The 19538-nt window shown below is 38.5% G+C and overlaps 1 protein-coding gene across 5 annotated transcripts in view; it reads left to right on the top strand.

Moving 5' to 3' along the window:
* Positions 1 to 19538, top strand: part of MYRIP (myosin VIIA and Rab interacting protein) — a 212958-nt gene that overhangs the window by 142339 nt on the left and 51081 nt on the right. For all 5 annotated transcript variants that reach the window (XM_051789215.1, XM_051789214.1, XM_051789211.1 and 2 more), the window contains 3 exons: positions 16912 to 17048; positions 18739 to 18822; positions 19316 to 19413. In XM_051789215.1, the coding sequence (XP_051645175.1) occupies positions 16912 to 17048; positions 18739 to 18822; positions 19316 to 19413 (319 nt within the window). The remainder of the gene's footprint in view (positions 1 to 16911; positions 17049 to 18738; positions 18823 to 19315; positions 19414 to 19538) is intronic.

The following is a 19538-nucleotide window of genomic DNA, read 5'->3' as shown; positions in this document are numbered from 1 at the left end:
TGCCTGGCTGCTCTCCAGCCACTCTGTCCCAAGCCTGTAGCGCTGCAGGGGCCAAAGTGCAGGACCCGGCACTTGGCCTTGTTGAACCTCATCTCGTTGGAATCAGACCATCTCTCCAGCTTGTCCAGGTCCCTCTGAAGAGCCCTCCTGCATTGCAGCAGATCAACACTCCCTCCCAACTTGGTGTCAGCTGCAAATTTACTAATGTTACACTCAATCCCTTCATCCTGATCGTCAGTAAGGATATTAAACAGGACTGGGCCCAACGATCCCTGGGGACACCACTAGTGACTGGCTGCCAACTGGATGCAGCACCGTTCACCACCACTCTCTGGGCCCGACCCTCCAGCCAGTTCTTACCCCAGCACAGAGTACCCCTGTCCAAGATGTGGGCTGCCAGCTTTTTCAGCAGTTTGCTGTGGGAGATGGTGTCAAAGGCTTTGCTGAAGTCCAGATATCCACCCTCATCCATCAGGTGGGTCACCTGATCATAAAAGGAGATCAGGTTGGTCAGACAGGACCTGCCCCTCCTAAACCCATTATGGCTGAGTCTGATCCCTTGTCCATCCTGTAGCTGTTGTGTGATTGCACTTAGGATGATCTGCTTCATAACCTTGCCAGGCACTGAGATCAAGCTGACAGGCCTATAGTTTCCTGGGTCCTCCTTGCACCTCTTTCTGTGGATGGATGTGACATTTGCCAACTTCCAATCATCAGTTTCATTGTTGCACTGACAGACCCTGAGTATTTGGTAATTTGAACATAACCCAGCTGAAGTGTTGTGATAATGGTTGACTTGACAAGCAGAGAAGTCTTGAGTGTGTGTCTTCTGTAGCTGCAAAGCAGCATATGTAGACCTGTGATGCTGCACAAGATGTGCACATGTATAGTGCTGTATGTCTGTATGATCCCTCCCTATGTCTTGTACCATACATAAGGATGTTTGAAAAATGTCAACTGTTTAGAGTGGAGATGGATATTCCAGTTTGTTTCTGTACTGTATGGTCCACTATGACAGTGCTGATACCATCCCTTGCTTTTTATTGATGACTTTGCTGTCCTCATATCCCCATGTATTGACCAATAACTTACAGTGACTGATTTGTTCTAAATTTGCATGTTAATACAAAAGTTAAATCAGAGCACTGATGTTGATTTTCCAAATATATTTTTACTTGTACAATGGCGGGCACATTTAGCTATGAATGTTATACAGCAATTTCTGTATGTATTATTTTCTAACAGGATCAAAGACTGTTGTGAAAGCTTTTACCCAAAATAACATGCTACCGGTGGATTCAGAGGTGACACTGGATCTGAGGGTGATATTGGGGAGTAAACAATTCCCTTTTCTTCTGCAATCTCCTACTTTACCGAGCTTTCAATTAACCTGGGATTCAATAATTTTCAATAAGCCCAAACTTAGAATGATGATCTTGTGTATAAAACACAGGGAATATAATTAAAAGCCTTCAGCTAGGCTGATCTGACTTCTGCTACTGTGATAACTTAGGAAATGGAATTGTTTCTGATCACACTGGCAAAAAAATATTTCTGAAATATGTTTCCCCATCAATAATTGTTGTCTTGAGCAGTGCTGGTCTTTTTTGAATGAGGCAGCATGAAAAATCTTAAAGAAGCCCATAGATGTGGGCACATAGGTTCCTGTGTCATCCCAAATCCTCTGAGAATGAAACCAGTGTTTGGGCTACAGGGCATACAGGCTTGCACAAGGGGATTTGTAGGGCAGGAGGTGGCTTAGATATATGATATGTGTTTGAGGCTCGTTGGCTGTAAAATGTGAGTGTCTTGTTTCTCTGATACATTTCTGAGCACAGCAGTGTAGCTGTTGCGGTAGAAGGGCTAAATAGGCTTAATGCAGATGATCACTTTTCAAGATTTGCATCTGTCCTCATGTATTCAGCCATTAATAATTCTTGCCGTATATCTTAAAAAAACAATCTGCAAAATCCTTGGTTTCCGGCTGTTTCCAGGTTCAGTTATTCTGCTTGTCTAGTGGATTTGGAAGAAGATTGCATGCATTGTCACACTGCCTTATTTGACTCTTTGATCTCGCTCACAGTTCTTCGTGGATAGAGACTTCGAGAGTATTGGTTTCCTTTTCTCTTCAACACAAGTATCTAGTCTAAAATATCTAATTTGAACAAATTGCAGATATGAAAACAGAACTTTAAGACAAATGTTTAATGGCTCAGAATTAGAAAGGGGTCAACTTGAGTGGAAAATGCAAGCTTTAGAGTCAAGATATCTGAATTCCTTTCTCAACATGCTGGATTTCCAAAGTAATTGGAAGCGAGTCTTCTGGTGCTTCAGTGGATTTAAAGGATATTTGGCCATTTCTTTTATTTACTTGTTGAGATTTTAGTCAGTTTCCTTTCAAAGATCTTTATTGCTTTACAATAATGGCATTGTCAATGAGGTAGTAAGTTTTAAATAACTGTGATATATGATATATACTTACTGATTGTAAAAAGTAGCAAAAAAATATAAAAATGTAGCATGAAGTAGGATATATGTAAATTAGTTTTATTAACTGCTTCACCTACTATAGAATTGTGGCACTTTGTCCCTTACAGAGTTAATCTCTCAAAAAATTAGGAGTTGGATCATAGCTGTATCACAGGCTTAGTAGTTGGCTCTGACCTGAAAAACACTTTGGTTACTATTTATTAAAGAAGTTCTTGGTTTTGACTCTGTTTCCAGACATTTACTGGAAAATCTCTTTTCACTACCTGTGTTTTTATTTTAGGTATACTTAATAAGTAGTCTCATTGTTGCAGCTTGAAATGTATTTATTATTATCATCTGAGATAGTGTTATTTAATAATATTGAGATGGATCAGATGTATAAAACCTAAATATCTTAGAGCAGCACTACTAACCTGTCATTACTGAGAGTATGATTCATTCTAGGAGTCAAAGGTCCATGAATGTAGATAATTTTATTATTTCCTCTAATATGCTGAAAGTAAGCATACTCTTGATACTTTATATTAGTACAGCCTGTTACTTTTGGGGACTGGGAGAGAAGAAGGACTTTTTTTTTCCATCTTGAAACTCAAGTCAGACAGGGTTTTTTTCTGATTTTTGTGTGTTTTCCCTCATTTCCTGGTGTTTCTACCCGTGGGGTCTGTATTCAGTTTCAAAAATGAATGAAAAATAAGAAAGAGTATTTTTTTAACAAAAGTTCTTCATAACTAAAGGAAAAGTTGAGGGTTAACACCCTTGAGTAGTCAAGGTTTGTTTGTTTCATATCTAGAAGAGATAATTTGCTTTATCTTTTCACTTTCCTTTACACAATTACCATATAGTTTAATCTGTCTTCTTAAAGACTAATTTTTTCTGTGTCTCAATGATATAATTCTTTTAATACTTTTCTGGGTCCAAAATAATTTTAACTTGTTTTGATTGAAAATATGTGTACTTGATCCATAAAAAATGTCCTTTAAAAATGATCATTTAATTATTTTCCCATGGCTATTTGTGTAAGGGAAATTACTTTAGCAGCTGCACTGTCTTTTCAACAGGGCAAATGCAGAATTGTTCAGGGCAAATGCAGAATTATCACGCACCCACTGTGTGATAAAATTTAAGCATTATATGTACTAGACATTTCGTATCCCTGGATCCTCTGGACAAGTCAGTATGTTAATGAAGCAACACATACACTGGGAACATTCTTAGTGTATTGCCTTCTACCTGCCTGCCTCAGTACTCTCCAAATTTGTCTTCAGTAATGCAAGCGAATCATTTATCCCAACTTTTATGTTTTGCTAAGAAAGGGAGGAAGAATGGAGAAAAAGGAATGACAAGAAAAAGGGGGAGGGGCAGCATGAGAGCTACCTTCAAAAGTACTGCGTATGTGCAGAGAGAAAGAACATTTTAATGTTTTTTAAGGCATCTACCTTAGATGCACAGGATAGACAGACACACACACACACACTCTGTCTCCAACCCACTCAGGCCCAGAAGCCATTTGGCAGCATCATGAGCCATATTAGCAGCTGGTAATTCAATAACCAGCCTGTTCAGCAGGAAATCCTATAGCTAGGATTACTTCTCCAGAAACTGCTGTCAGGTTTCTCTGGTTTTATGAGAGAGGTTCTGCTTGAGAAGGGACCTAAATTCCATCCCCTTTGGAGAGAGGTGAGAGTAAATAATGGTCTCAGAAATTACAAATAGCTTCTGTTGGTGGCATCTCTCCCTGTGCTTGTCACACACAGGAGGGATGCCCAAATAAAGACACCTCCTGTTATTGCAATGGGACATTTTCTGCCACTGTCAAATGAAACTACAAGTGTGTCTGTATGCAGCAAGTCTGCATTAAATCACTTAGGGCCTTAAGCAGCATAGTTGGAAAAATGTTAGCTAGAACTTGATTTCTTATTTTTAAAAAATTACCTCTTTGAGTTTACCTTAACCATGAAACGTTGTGGTAGTGATGCCTCGTGCAGTTAAAGCAGGAAGAGACATCTAGGTCAAGTTACATAAATCCTTTGGCTACCACATATTCATCCCAGTTTAATGGGAACTCAAAAGTCCTTGGCATGTGAGTGAAGTGGGGGCTCTTCTCAAACAAGCATTGCAGATGTAGCAGAGAAGGGCTGTGATGTTCGCGCTCCACTCATTGCCAGCAGTTGAAGGGCAGCACTAAGGGACTCAAAGACCCACTGCATGCTGTCATCTCCATGTGCATGGCCAAGGTAGCTTTGCAACTCTTCCTCTTTTCATCCCTCTTGTTCATACACTGGTTCTTTTAGTTCCTCCCATTTTTCTTGACTGCTGTTGTTCACACTTGCTCATATCACATACCTCTTAGCACAACTGGATGGCCCTTGCCTTGTGCAGATGAGAATAAGCTTGCTGTGGAGAAGACAGGAGGCTTGAATGGCTTTGAAGCTTTCTGTTTGTTAGAGAAGTGAATCCTGTGGACAGTAGATCAGTTTTACCCAAGAGCTCAAAGCAGGACCAGTTTTGAGAAACAGCTGTATTTCTCTGACAGTCTGGCTAATCTGTGCTTGCAGGACTGTTTGGTTTTTTATTACTGTGATACAAGTATTTACAAAAATACCAATGTGAGTTTGATTTTTTTTTTATTTTTCATTATTCAAATAACTGAAAATCCATATGAAAAGTACATTTGTATGTGTGCCCAGATGTAGAGTCCCTGTTAGTGAGGCCAGCTGGGATTAAAGTCTCATTTGTATAATTTGTAAAGGCTTTGGAATTTTTCCTACGGTTTTCAGCCATAAGCTGGAATTTAGCTTTTGTCAGACTGCTAGACAGCTTGCACAATAAAGCTTCTGACTAAAAATATTTTCTCTGCAACCCGGAAAACCTCCACATTTTAAATGCAGTGACTGTGGAATCGGTTTGAAAAAGGACAAATTATTTAAAAAATATATATAAAGGATGTTTTAAAGAATCAAGGAGAACTCCACTCACGAGTAGCACAACATACAGAAAAGCAGAAAGAGAATGGTAAGCAAGTTAGGAGGAACACATGGGATGCTCGGGATGCTCACTTGCACAGAGCAGTAGAGAGTACTGTTATAGAGCATCAGAGACCCTCGCTCAGTCCTTGTCCTTGGTTTATTCTGGAAAGAGCTACTGAGGTGCAGTGGTTGACTGAGCCCACCTCCCAGGGCTGACCAGTTATTCTACATCTAACCCATTTTCCATTGTAGTTCAAGCAAATCTTATTGCTTGAACTTCTGGATAAACATCTGAACCATGTCCAGGTAGTTTGCTCTCTGGGGAGTGCACCATCACTCTGTTGAATTCTTCCTCCTTCCACAGTGGTGGATGGGAAGCAAGGAAGTACATTTCTTACACCTCCCAGCTAGGGACCTGCATAGGACTTGGATTTGGAGGTGTCATATTCCTGCTGGATAACATGGCACTGCCTCCAGCTGAACAGTGTGTTTCTTAAGCTATTCTGTGGCTTATGGAGTCACAAAGCTACAAGTATGTCATCTCAGAAAGGGGTGGTGGAATCACTGTGTGCACAGCTCCTGGAAAAAAACAGTGCAGCTTACTTCAGCAGAAGTTGGGCTTGCGGGATGAGATAACCAGTACAAAAGACAGGAACTGAAATTGAAGCTCTTTGCTTCCCAGCAAAGTGTTAAGATTTTTGGTGCCTTTTTTAAAGTATTTTTCTCTTTTTTCCCCCCCTCTTTCTTTTTTAAATAATCTTGAAATGAGCCCAACTTTCTCTTTGATTTTACGGAGTGATGAATCTTCTCATCTTCCCTGGCATTTCACAGCTGTTTGTTCACAGCTTTCTCCCAATATAAGAATAGAAACAGACCTTCAAGCAGAGGATTGTTGTCTTTTTGGTGTTCTTGAGCTCTATATTAAAAGCCATGCGTATTTTTCTAATCAGGATTACAGAATTAATTTGCATGGTTTATCCTCTGGAATTTTTTTCTGATGGAGCAGAGTTTGCATCTCTTTCATGAAAATTTTTATGCTTCATCGACCTTACTTTTTTTTGTTGTTCGGCTGTTTTTCGAGAATCTGTGGATTAAAAATGAAGTTTACAGAAAGAAAAGCCTTCACTTAGGTAATATGAGTAATGTATCAAAGTGCCTTTATGTTCTGTTGTTTCATTTGGTATCTTCTGTGGTTATGGAAGACATTTCTTATGTGGGTGAATGGTGCATTTATTCATAGCCATTTATGTTCAGTTGTATTTTGACTGTAAATGCTTCTGTTTCAGTAACATGAATGCAAAGTTCGATGACCAGATGTTCCTGAGGGTGTTTTGATGTTGCTCTCTGCATTCTGAAGTTTATTTACACGAGGTTTCTGTATGAATTTTCCTTCACTTCAGTGGGTAGGTGCAAAGGATAAATTCATAGCAATAGCACAGCAGGAAGTTAACGTCTCTCCAATTGAGAATTTATTAATATCCATTACTGTTGTTTTTAAGAAAAGCAGCAGGATATATTCATTTTGAGGTACTGTCAGTGTGGATTTTTGTTCTTTTTGCCTTATTTCAGAAATCTGAAATAAAAATTACACTGATGCACTGTAGCAAGCAAAAACAAATATGACAGAGAAAGACAATATATATGTGTTCAGTGTAGCTGTAATAACTTGCTTTGATTCATGTTTATTTGCATTTTGCTTTGGCATGTTTTGTGCATGTGAGTGTCATAAATTTACTAGTGATGCAGTATTGATTAATTCTTACAATTTGCCTAGAAAATTATCTAGTCTCAGATGACCAGAGTATAGAATTTCTTTCCTTTGAAAAATGTGGGATATTGAAAATGTATTTTGCTGCAAATTAAGATTAAAAAAAAATACAAAAAACAAAACCCAAGACTTTACATGAAAATAAATTTGGGGGGAAATTACTTAAGGAGGAAAGATTTATGTCAATGGTAATTTTTTTTTTATGTTTATGATTTTTATGTCATGAAATAAATCCTGTGAATCATATACAAATGTCAGGACAGTATTCTGTACTGTAAAATGACCTTACCAAAAGCACTTTGAAATAAACATGTAGAAAGTTTCATTTTTGCAGTATCTGAGTGTTCCAGCTTTTACACAGGCATTTGGACTTGTTTCCATTAGTTTCAAATATCCAATGGCTACTTATTTAATTTTCATCTGGGTTGACAGGTAGTATTAATGAACCGTGTAAAGATACACATTTTAATGAAAGGCTTTAATGAAAATACTTGGCAATGTGGTGGGGAAGAAATTTCCAGGCATTGAATGAAATATACACCTAGAAGGGCTGAGAAGGGGATGAATTCTCGGTTTTCATTTACACAATTAGTGATGAGGTCTACAGACCAGCTTTGGCCACTGAGTGATCCGCAGTGGCTGCAGTGAAATCTGGGGCTTGTTACACACCAACCTAGAAGTGAAAGCAAGAGTAAAATGATGAGAACTGGGCTTTTTGTGCATGTGGAGTTGGTAGTGTTATGGATATGACCATAAGGCTTCTTGTGAAGGACAGGGTTCATGGTTTTCTTATGCAGGAGGGTTATTTGCTGGACGATAACAAGGTGTAGCAGCTGAGTGCCAGTGAGAGGTCTTTAAACCTCATTTATGAAAGTGGCATCCATGTAATTGTCAGTTTAAAGAAAAGGTGGAGTGAAAATAGCCTTGACTTAGTTTGACCATATTTTTTTTTTTAAAGAGTTGGCAGTTTCCATTGGCAAGTCTCAGCAAGATTTTGAAGGATGTGTGACTCACAGCATTGCATTGCCCAGATTCAGTATCAGTATGACATATCTGGTGGGATGTCATCCATAGGGACTGTGCTGTGCTAAGTCTTATCCCCACAGTTACATTTGGTTTTCTTGAAAGAGTACTGGTACAGCCTCAAATTATCAGTTCTGGGTCTATATTTAAACAACACTGTAGACCACTTGGGTATTTTCTTCCTCATCCCAGGAAAAAAAACAGTGAGAATTATTAGATTACTAAAACACGATCTGGGATGAAACAGGATTCATTAGCCTTTAAAAAATGAAAAAGGAAAAGAGCAAACATCTTAAACTCTCTTGTTTAAATAGAAACCAGGAAGGTTCAGCTTAAATGCTAAGCAAACCTTTCAACATTAGGATAGGAAAACACCAGAGTGGATGGCTGAGGAGCTCTGCAGCATCAGCAGTCATTAAGCACAGACTATCTGTATATCTACTGGGAGTGATCTAGGTATAGCTCATTAGGTGTGGGGGCAAGGGGAACACCTATATGATCCTATTTCTTTCATGGCCTAAGGCTCTGCCAAAGTGGCTTGAAAGCAGCAGTAACTTGTACTGCAAGCTCCCCTGCAATGCAGCCTTTTGAACTTACAGGTTCAGAAGTCAACTCTGAATAAATAAATACCAGCCAACTGATATTCACTTTACAAAGCAAAAATGGAGAAAGAATATTCACTAGTGACTGTAAGACATGGAAAACATCTTTATCAGCGTGTTGTTATGGCAAAATCTTATTAGGTCTTGCTGAGATAATGTCAGGAGCTGTATTGGATGTGGATTCTTACATCTTTTACTGCTAGTAGATGCCTGAAGAGAGGTCCTGCCCCTTCTTAGGTCATTGCTTTAACTGCTGTTAACTCTCCATGATCATGTTTTCACCCCTGGCGTTTGTAGTCAGCTAAATTACAGTGGAGCACTGAGTTTAAAAACCCTCTTCTTTTTAAAAATTGACTTTTATAACTGCACTTGGATTACCCTAAAACAAAACATGCTTTCTGGGAGCATTCATTTGATGAGCCAGGGATTCCTGACATACAGCCTCACAGGGAAAATACAGGGCAAAATAGCTCAGTTAAATGCTGACATGTTCTATTCTTATGTCTGCTTTCCTACCGGAGGAAAGAAAGATTAGCATAGGAATTACAAATTGCCATTAATCTTTCTCTTTTTTTCTTTTATTTAATAAAACATGGGTTAAGTCTGTGATGTTTTTAAAAGAGGGTCACCTGTATCTTCTCCATTCTTGTTTTGAAAAAGACTGTTAGAGATACGTTTGACTCCTGATTTTTACATACTGATTATTGTCCGATAATTGAATTATATGTTTAAGGATCAGCAATCTCGTGGGGTTTTTTAACATAGATTAGATTAGAACAGACTACCAGTGATCATATTGGTCACAAACCTATGGCACAGAGAAATGCCTGTGAGTGGAGAAAGGGTTTTTAGTGGATTCTGCATTCCACATATTTAAGATATTTCTCATTTGTTAGTGGGCTTTGAAATGTTGCCCAGTAAAGGGAAATGTGATTCTGCATTAACTTGGACTCATTTTGAAACCAGCTCATTATCTGCTGGTTTTCCTCAGGTGTTCTATAGTGCCTGTATTTTCACTTAAGCTTGTTCCTAGTTTTGCATGCCAGTGTTACCCAGCTTTACTGCAGCATCCCATGTCAGGGCATATATGGGGCATCCAGAGAATTAGGAGGTAGGTGTTTAAGTGAAGAAAGGCAAAGCATCTCTATATGGCACGTACCTGCAGACTCTTGGTATCAGAGAACTTCGAGCAGGCCAGAAGTACACCTAGACTTAGGTAAGGGATAGCCAAATTTATGGAATGTAAGTCCATCAATAAGTGTCTTTTAAGGGTAGTTTGGTTTAATGTCAAGCAGAGTCCCGAGCTGAGAAGTGCAGAGTGTGCTGAGAGCAGGGTTGTTCCACACTTGCAGCTTTTCTGTTATCTCTTTCCTAGTATCTGCCAATGGCCAGAGATAGAGTAAGAGGCTAGGTGAACCCTTTATTTGAACAAGTATGGCTCATGATCCTATTTTTACAAACTAGGAATCACTTACTGGAGCCTGCTTCGTAACACAGCGAGTGATTCCTGCACTTTGGCATACACTGCCGTGACCAGTCCTTGTCATCTCCCTTCAGAAAGGCACTGAGGCTTGATTTAAAGGGGCCAGAGTGGTAGAGGTTTTAGCACTTCCTTCAATAACCAGGATTACATGAGCTTGTTATGAGTTATGGTCTTTCTTCCATTCATAAAGTATATGTAGGTTTTCAGTATAAAACCTACTGTTTCCCTCACCCAACTTCTTGATTGTTGATTTCAGAGGTAAAGGAGACGGAGTAAGCAAATTTGAGGGTTACATATACAGCTGTCTTTTGTAAACAAACAAATACAACTTTGTTTTCTCTCTGCTAACCTTACTTTATTATTCCATGTATATTGCTCCATGTTGGAATTTAAAAACCCAAACCAGAGCAGTGCATTTCTCAGTGAATGGCTGGAAGGATGTGGGTTTTTTTAGGAAGTTCCTTATGTAGTACTGTACTGCTGGTTGAGCTCTCTGAATAATTAACATACTGTAGACTGCAGTGAAGTTACTGGGCTGGCACAGGAAAGTCATGATTTCACTGTGAGGGACATGGACAATTGTTTTGTTCCTCTTGTGAGAAAGACAGATGATATTTTCACTGGGATGCACACTTTTTGTTCTGGGGTAGATGCTTTGACCTGTGGCAGTCTCTCCTCTACTGTGACTTGGACTTTGCTGACCACAGAGCACTGCTGTAGCCTTTCCTGCAAAGCACCTGCAGAGTCAGTGTGCCATGGCACTTCGACGTGTCACAGTGTAATCCATGGGCAGCCCCCTGCTGTGGATAATTGGAGGAAGAAATTTTCTGGAACAGCGCTTCTTGAGTGATAGGTGATCTGCAGAATGCCATGAATTAAAAAATAAATAGAATTTCAACTTAAAGCTTGGGAAGGAAATGTTTCAAAGTGTTAACAGTGGCATGCTGGACTAAATGATTAAGAGCTGTTACTCTTGAGTGAACAACTGCCTTTCATAGGCAGGGGATAGGTGCAAAACAAGCAGGGGAAATATAAGTACCATCTTGGAATGACACGAGCTTGGCCAAAGTTCAGGGCTTCAGGGTGCTGAACTTTCTCAATATATGTTTTTAGAGTCTGATTTTTAGAGAACTGAGCATTGGCAGCATATTCATGTGTGTGTTGTTTGTGTGCTATAATAATGATTCATTCTGAAGGGAATGAAAGTGAAGTTGCATTCTTGACCCTGGAAGTATGTTTGATTTCACTGAAACTGAAAGGAACAGAAACCCTTTAATTCAACAATTTACAATGAGCAGTACATTACAAGCTCTAAAACATCAGCCCAAGGAGAAAAGCAGATATTGCTATTGGCAGAGAAAGAATATTTTAAGATGTTGAGTTTGAAGCAATTTTACTCCAAATCTAGTAAATAAAAAGCGACAGGTTAAATCTTAATTGTTTCCTTGGGCACCAGGTTGAGGCCACTTAGTGCTGCAAAATAAAAACAAGGGCCTTTAGCTTCATATTTTGTGTGAGTCAGTATGGGTAGAGAGCCCATGCTGGGGGGGCCTGTGACAGCCGGCATGCCTGAGACAGCTTAATCTGTATTAGCTGGAGTTTCCCAACCACTCGTGCATAACATGGTAGTCATGCAAGCCAGAGGGTGATGGATGTGCAGCTCCCCAGGAGGGGCCAAGGTTTCAAGGATGTCAGTCCCACAGCACCAGTCTGTGAGGGAACATCAGGGTTAAAGACAAGAATATTTAATATTTAACTGCAGCATGGCTCTGTGTCCAGACCAGCAGTGTGGCTAAGCAGGTCTGCTTTGGAGGCACCCTGTCCACCACTGTCCCAACTCTGATATGGTTCAGTAGGCAGTCTTCTGGCTCCCACTCCCTCCATCACTTCACTCATGGCTGAACCTTAAGGCAGTTCAAGGAGCCCTGGGTTGCTTTCAAAGAGTGAAAACTAAACACTGATGTTGCTTTTGCACTTCTAATATTTCTTCAGTTTGATGTGTTTGTGTTGTGTTTTGGAGTGTCCAATGGAGCAGCAGTTCTGATCTGTGGATAGTCCTGTATTTCAGAGGTGGGTTTGTTTGGCTTTTTAAATTTTCTTTACTTAATTTTTAAAAATTGTCACATCCACAAAAGTAAAAAGGCCCAACAATTGTAAAGCAGCTCCATTCCTGAGTGAAATGAGCCAATTGCTGAATGCAGATCTCAGTGACCTGAGGTTGGATGTTACACTAGGTCCTTGGCGCAGCAGGAGAAGCACAGGATGGCCATTGAGGGGCTAGAAGAGTTTACTGGCCTAACCATTGGCACAAAGTTATTGAAGATGCATTAACATAGATGTGAAAAGCTGAAAAAGGAAGCTTCATTTTTCAGTGCAAGTCAGCAGCAAGGAAACTCCTAGTGATTATATGTTCACTCTGACAAATAATGTAAGTTTGGATTTCAGGAAGCACCTCCGGACTTCAGAAAGACTGCAGCTCAGTAAGTGACAAGTTCACCTTGTGGGGAAAAACTTTTCACAGAGTTCATGGAAAAATGGAAAACGGAAAAATATTTTTATTATAAAATGTTTCCTTGTTAACTTGCATTACGAATTAACAGTAAGGTCATGAATATTAAGTTTGTAATACCTTTTTGAGAAAATTTCTTGAAGAAGCTTCATATTGCCTTTAGAACAAGTAAAACCTCACAGTGTTTTAGAACAGAAAGAATTAAATTGGTAAATTAGTCATCAAAGAACCTTCTGTGTTTTGAGTAGTGAGTACTTGTGTGAGTGATGTTTTTCATGTGATCTTCTTGTAGCAATCACTAATAATGAGAGAGATGGTACATGTTGCCACTCCAAGGCATTTTTTTCCTCAGGAAAATATTAAAACTTTACTATTTGGGTGCTGCAGGTGCGAAATGTACTGAAAACCACTTGTAAAGATTTTAATGGACTTATCCTCTCTTATAGTGCTGTTTGATTAAGACAAACACATTGCTGCATTATAAAAAGGACAGACACTTTTTAATGCTCGTTCAGATTTTAATGTTATTAAATGAAAAGTGTCTGCCTAGCTTTCACACTTGCTAGTAAGGCAGAATATTAAAATCACAGTATTCTCCTCTGCCAAAAGCACATCAAAATGCAACTCGACTCCATGGCAATGTTACGTAACATAAATAATGTCCTTAGTGTTTAAAGCTACTATTTAGCAATAAAGACATAACAGTTTTTGTGGTACAGAAAGAGCAAGAAATGGCTTCAACCAGTCCTGCTTCTTTAAAATGCAGACAACCAATATCCCTAAACTGTGAACTTTTCTTTCACAGAGAGAACTTGCACACTTTCTATTAGAATTAATAAGGGAAAGGTTTCATTCCAACAATTTAATGCTAGCGCTGTCATAGTCTTTCATTATTCTGGGCTCGTGGACTGCTTTTGCAGAAAACAGCTTTAAAATATAGGTCAACATTAAAGGATTTTAAAATAAGGCAAAAGTGCTCTTATTTCTCTTTTGAGTGCGTCCTTTATTTTAATACCTATAAGAGAAGTTCTCTCTTCTCCAAATCCTTTCTCCCTAGGAGGAATCAGCAGGGACATTGTGACTTATTTGAAAGTTAAGAGGCTGAAAAGCTTTAGAGGAGGCATTGTAATCTGTTATAAAACATGTACAGGACAGAGGCAAAGATTTGGAGTTGTTGGTATCTCTCCAACACATAGGAGAGAAGCATGGCATGATTAGATTACTCATGAAGTGTTAGTCTTGCAGCAATGAGGAAATCTAAAAAATAAAATCCCAATCCTCATGTTTACACCAGATTAACTAGTACAAAGAGGCAAGCATCTCCTTTCATTGTTGCTTTGAGATGTATAATCTCTATCCTTTTGAATCTTCTGAAGTTCACATACAGAAAATGTAATTATTACAAATACAAAACCTGTTTTAGTTGCAAAACACTCTTATTTCGTCCAAAAAGCAATGCTGCTAGCATTCTGTTTTTACAGAAACAGTATTGATCAAACCCAGAACAAGATGGTGACACAGGGAAAAAGATGATGAAGCAAGCTTGCAATGAGTCCCATCTTTTGTTTTTCCCAAACTGCCAGGTCAACATTTGTAACTGGCTATCTTAACTCGCATGGGGTGTACAAAGATAGGTGACTCTGCTTTTTTTACCTTGTCACTCAGTCTGAATATTAAGAACTGGGTCTACTTGGCTTCCAAGATTACAAATTTAGCGTTTTGAGCTAGTGAAGCTGAGGTTACTCAGTAAACATGCTAAGGTAGTTGACAGGGATCTCGAAAGCTCTAAAGCAACATGTTTGAGGACTCCCAGTGCTATGAGTCCACCAATGGTGATGGTGCTGTGAAACTGTTTTGTGGATCACATGGAGAAAGCTGCATTCACTGGGCAGAAGAGCATCCTTTCTGGTCAATAACTCTTGCTAAGCCGCTTCCAATCCAGTCGTACATTTTTATCCATCATAATGATTGTGACTCTGCTATTGACTGAATTCTTGTACTCTCAGCACCTGTAGAAACTCAGTGGACAAAAGTGAATCAAATTCAGCAAGCAGAAAGTATAGTATTCTGATGCACTTTCCATGAGAGCAAGTGGTTCCTGCCCACAAAGAAGGCAGGTTCTCAAAATGCCAAAGAATTGCAGGTTTGAGAGAGAAATTTGCGTCCATTCAGATTCATCACTGTGCCAGCAGCCGAGCCCTGGGTCGGTGGGTCAGGTCTTGGGCAAGCATCTTAACAGGTTTCTTGGTGGCAGCATTATAGGAATTCAGAAATTCTGTACTTCACAGACAAACTAAGGCATTGCTTGTGCTCTGGACACTTGTGTTTCATCAGATGTCCATCATCTGTGCACCATGTGTAAAGACATTTTCCATTAAAAAAAGTATTTTTGTTCTTGTCACGTGTTAGTTATATTTGTAGAATGGTGACTATTGAAACCAGTCAGCCTCCTGGGAGCCATAGTTAGGCTTGGGATATTACTGTGCAAACAGATAGTAAAGGGCTAATATTCTTACATTATCTGTAAATACCTCTCCTGCATCTACTTGCTGACATGGGATACAGAAAAAATAGGCTTATCTTTCATTATGTGCTTTTTCTTCACTTGACTTAAGTAGAGCAGCTAATGTAACTTTAAGGGTTCACAGTTTGAATACGATAGGCGTCATTGATTTTTGTTTTTAATTTCCCACTGCTAGTGTTTGCTACTAAACACTTTCCAGTGGTGACAGAAAAGTGGACTATATCATAATGTTCTGCTTTTTGTGAAGTGGATGTTCCTTTTTTATCAGTATACTGAAACTTAAAACATCTGGGTTTGGACTGGAAACACTTAGTTGAAACCCCAGGTTCAGGATATTTGTTTCTTACCAAGTATCTCCTGAGATTCGGTGCTGAGTAAGAACTACATTGCTAATCTGTTAATATGTGAGGTTTTATTTGCTTATGAAATTATGTGTGTTAAACAAAAATTGTGCATTGTCGCTTGCCTTGCACATTATAAAGAAAACTGCAGAGTCCCTGAAGGAGAATCTAAAGGTTACAGGGAGACTGTAATTTTATTTTGTTTTTCACATGTAGCCTCAGCTTTAAAAAGTGGAGTTAAATCATCTGAATATGTTCAGGTCTGGAAGTGCTGAGAGTTCAGCACTCCTGATAGTAACATCATTTCTTTAGGAGTTCCTATATTGACACTGGATACTAACATTAGCATTTTGTTCTCTAAAATCTTGGTGCTAAGAATAAGTCAGCTTTAATTTATAGGTAGAACCCTAGAATCCCCCTCTCCAGTGACACCCTCAGAAGGAAACGTAAAGGTCCACTGTGGGTTGCCCTGCAGTCACCTGTGGTTGTTGTTGCCTGGGAATATGGCACAGATTCTCTCCACACTCTGCTGAAGTAACAGGTGAAGCAAGTTGTCACATGCCACATTGAAAAGAATACAGAGCTTGCCAGTATCTCATGGCTTTATAAAAGTATCAGAACTCTGGGGAGAAATCCATCAGGATGAATTATTGACATCAGTGATGCTTCCGGTTGAAAGTGAGAAACCAAAGTGCAGTTCTGCCATTCTTTGCTCATTCTGCTTTGAGGTCCTCTGATTAGGCTTTTTCTACTCTACAGATTTCCCCAAATAAAAGCAGTGATGTATTTTTATGTAAATGTTATTTTTTTTGTGGTGCATTAATGGGCTGGTGTTCTTACAGTATCTGTAAATCTGTGTGAATATAGGCTATTTTTAAAACCTTCCTGTGCTGTTCAAAGTCTTGTTTGTATTTTTCAAGAGGCTGTAGTGTTGGCATTATAATGTAAAAGGGGAGACCACCTCTTCTGGTAGAACCAAAACCAAATAAAACTTTAGATAATGTGAAGAAGATATTTACTTATGAATTACATTGGGGGGGGGTTACCTCAATATACCAAACACTTGCAAACTACAAACAAGAAAGAAGTATTCAGAAATTAATATGTTTATGCTGTGAGGTCTAAAAGATCCTCTTTCTTTTTTTTTTTTTTACATTTATTTTTGTAGAATCATTCTAAATATGTAGGTTATTTTTCTGTTTTAGGCTCCTAAGGACCCAGTCTCTGGATTGGTACTATAATAATGTCAAAAGCCGCTTTAAGTGTTTTGGAAGTGCCAAAGTCCTGAAGAACCTGTACAAGAAGCATAGACTGGAGAGCGGAGTTTGTCCTGATACAATAGGTAAGAACAGCTGTGTTGATTTCTTACAAGATTTATTCTAATCTACTTTAACATACAAGTTGAGACAAAGGAAATTCTGAGATCATTTCAACAGAGATTTTTTTAAGGCAATTTTTTTTTCTTTGCAAAAGAAATGCCTCAGTGGAGAAAAAAAATAGGGGAAGTGTCTAGAGAGCTGTTTAAGAAATCAAAGAATGTTTTATCTTAATTATGTCACTGATACAGAACTGTCTGTAAAGTAAATTGCAGTTTGTATTCTAGCTTCTGTCCCAAAATTTTTCACAGTCCTGGGTAGTCAATGAATGAGAAAATAATTTTGCATGCAACGTTTGATCTTAGAGCATATTTCTGTGGTGCTTGAAACAAAATTTTATTAACATGGGATCCATTCAGTATCCAAGTTGACCAAAACTTAGATTCCCTCACTTAGAGTTTTGCACGCTTAAGGATCTGAAACTGGCCACACCTTTTTTTTTTAATTCATGTTTGTAAATAGTTAAAAGCTACTGATAAAGTATTGGCATCATCCTTTTAAATGAAGACACAATTCTCCCTTAACTATGGTGTTCTAATGCCTCACCCCATAAGAAGAGTAATTGGAGATATAAAATGGGTTGGGAGAAGTGGAGTTTGGTGTCATACTGGTAACTTCAGCAAATTACTCGAAACACAGCTAGCTGAATATTTGACATTTCATTGGGTTTATTGGATCAGATACTTCACTAATGTAATTCTTTTAATATCTGTACAAAAACTGGTAATTTTTCTATAGTCTTTGCTTTTTTCTGAAATTATTGAGGATGGTAAGTAGACTCTCTATACCTGAGTGGAAATTTCAGGTATTTCATATGAAAATTAACATAAAATCTTCTAGGAAGAAGTGGCCTATGCATTAAATTGTGATTTATTAGTCTTTTTTCTCTGTCGGTATCAAATCCATTTTTCTTGAGAAGTTTCCTTAACAATGGAGAACAAATACTTATGAAGACAAACAAATCTGTATCCCTGAGGGAAGAAGTGGGATAATGGAAGCAAAAACTGTGGCGACGGATGCTTCAGAACTTTCGTATGATGTGTTGCCATTCCTTAAGCCATAGTTTCACTTGTTCCTTGAAGGGAAGTGTGAACGGTGCAATGATAAGTTGCAGTGGCACATGCACTCTCTGTGACACCTTTCTAAGGAAGGCCTTTGAGTCTAAATGTCATTGCTAACTTTCTGCTACTCTCTGTGTGAATGTAAGGTAAACCTTTTGTTCTCTTTGAAGATAAATACTAGTATAAGTGTCTTATTTATACAGCATTGCCCTTTAAAATGTAGAATCTATTTCAACTCCAAATGTCATAGTGAAGGCAAATTCCCTGTACTTAACTTCCACCATGTGAGTTTTATGCCTGCTAACCTCTTCTTTTCTCTTTTACTGTAGTAATAGTTTTTAGCTTCTTCCTCTCTCTTTTACTGTAGTAAGTTTTCTCAATCCAAAATGACTGAGAGGTCTTTGATATAAAAGCAATCATGTTTTGTACAAAAGCTGCTGCAGTCGTGATTTATACAACAGCTAGGAGGAATTTTCCATTTATGCCTCGTTGTTTGCGCTGCCACCATATCCTGAGTGAATATTCTAATCTAATAATGCCTCTGCTGTTAATGGGTACATCTAATACTAAAGCAAAATTCTGTCTTTCTTTTTAGCTGAAGGGAGTTTGTTTGAAGGAAGCATTGAGAATGATGGAAGCATTTGTGGCAGTGACTCTACATTCTACCAACAGACAGAAGGTATGCTGCTAAAAACTTGTTTGATTAAACACAGGCCTTACACTTTGAATTACTGGACAAGTAGCTTAGAGCACTGGTAAGTCTTGTTAACAGATCCAAAAATACTTTGGCTAAAACATTCAGCAAGATACTAAAAGTCTTTTGCCTACTATGCTGGGATATTTTGCTTCAGTATTTACGCTAATACACACCTGTTCTAGGGTGATTTTCTTAATGTTCATTTTTTGTTACTTCTCTTCCATCAGCAACATAAAAAATACTGTGTTTTCCTGTGTTTAAGATTTACATTTAGGAAGAAACATGGAGATTGAGACAAATTTATCTGTCTTAAGGTGTTTATTTTACTGTGCATAAATACGGATTGAGGAAATGAATTTTTTCATGAACATTTAAGATTTTAATATATGTCCAGAATATGTCTGAATTTTGGAGCTCATTATGCAAAATGTGCATATATAAAGAACATGTTGGTTTTATCTTATTCTTCATCTAGGACACAGCATGATGGATACCCTTGCTGTGGCTTTACGTGTTGCAGAGGAAGCAGTGGAAGAAGCTATTTCTAAGGCAGAGACCTACAGTGACAGCCTGGTAACACTTTCAAAAAAATGTATTAATTTAAATAGGACAATTATGTTTCTTTTGATTTGGGTAGTGGTACAAAACCAACCAGATACAAAAGAAAACATAAAGAAGTAGTGGCTATCTCATGCTAC

The sequence above is a fragment of the Manacus candei genome, unplaced genomic scaffold, assembly GCF_025592945.1.
Source record: "Manacus candei isolate 608988 ecotype Guabito, Panama unplaced genomic scaffold, ASM2559294v1 h1tg000026l, whole genome shotgun sequence".
In the NCBI taxonomy this organism is placed as follows: Eukaryota; Metazoa; Chordata; class Aves; order Passeriformes; family Pipridae; genus Manacus; species Manacus candei.
The sequence above is the reverse complement of the archived record's forward strand: the minus strand, read 5'-3'. Positions and strand labels throughout refer to the sequence as shown.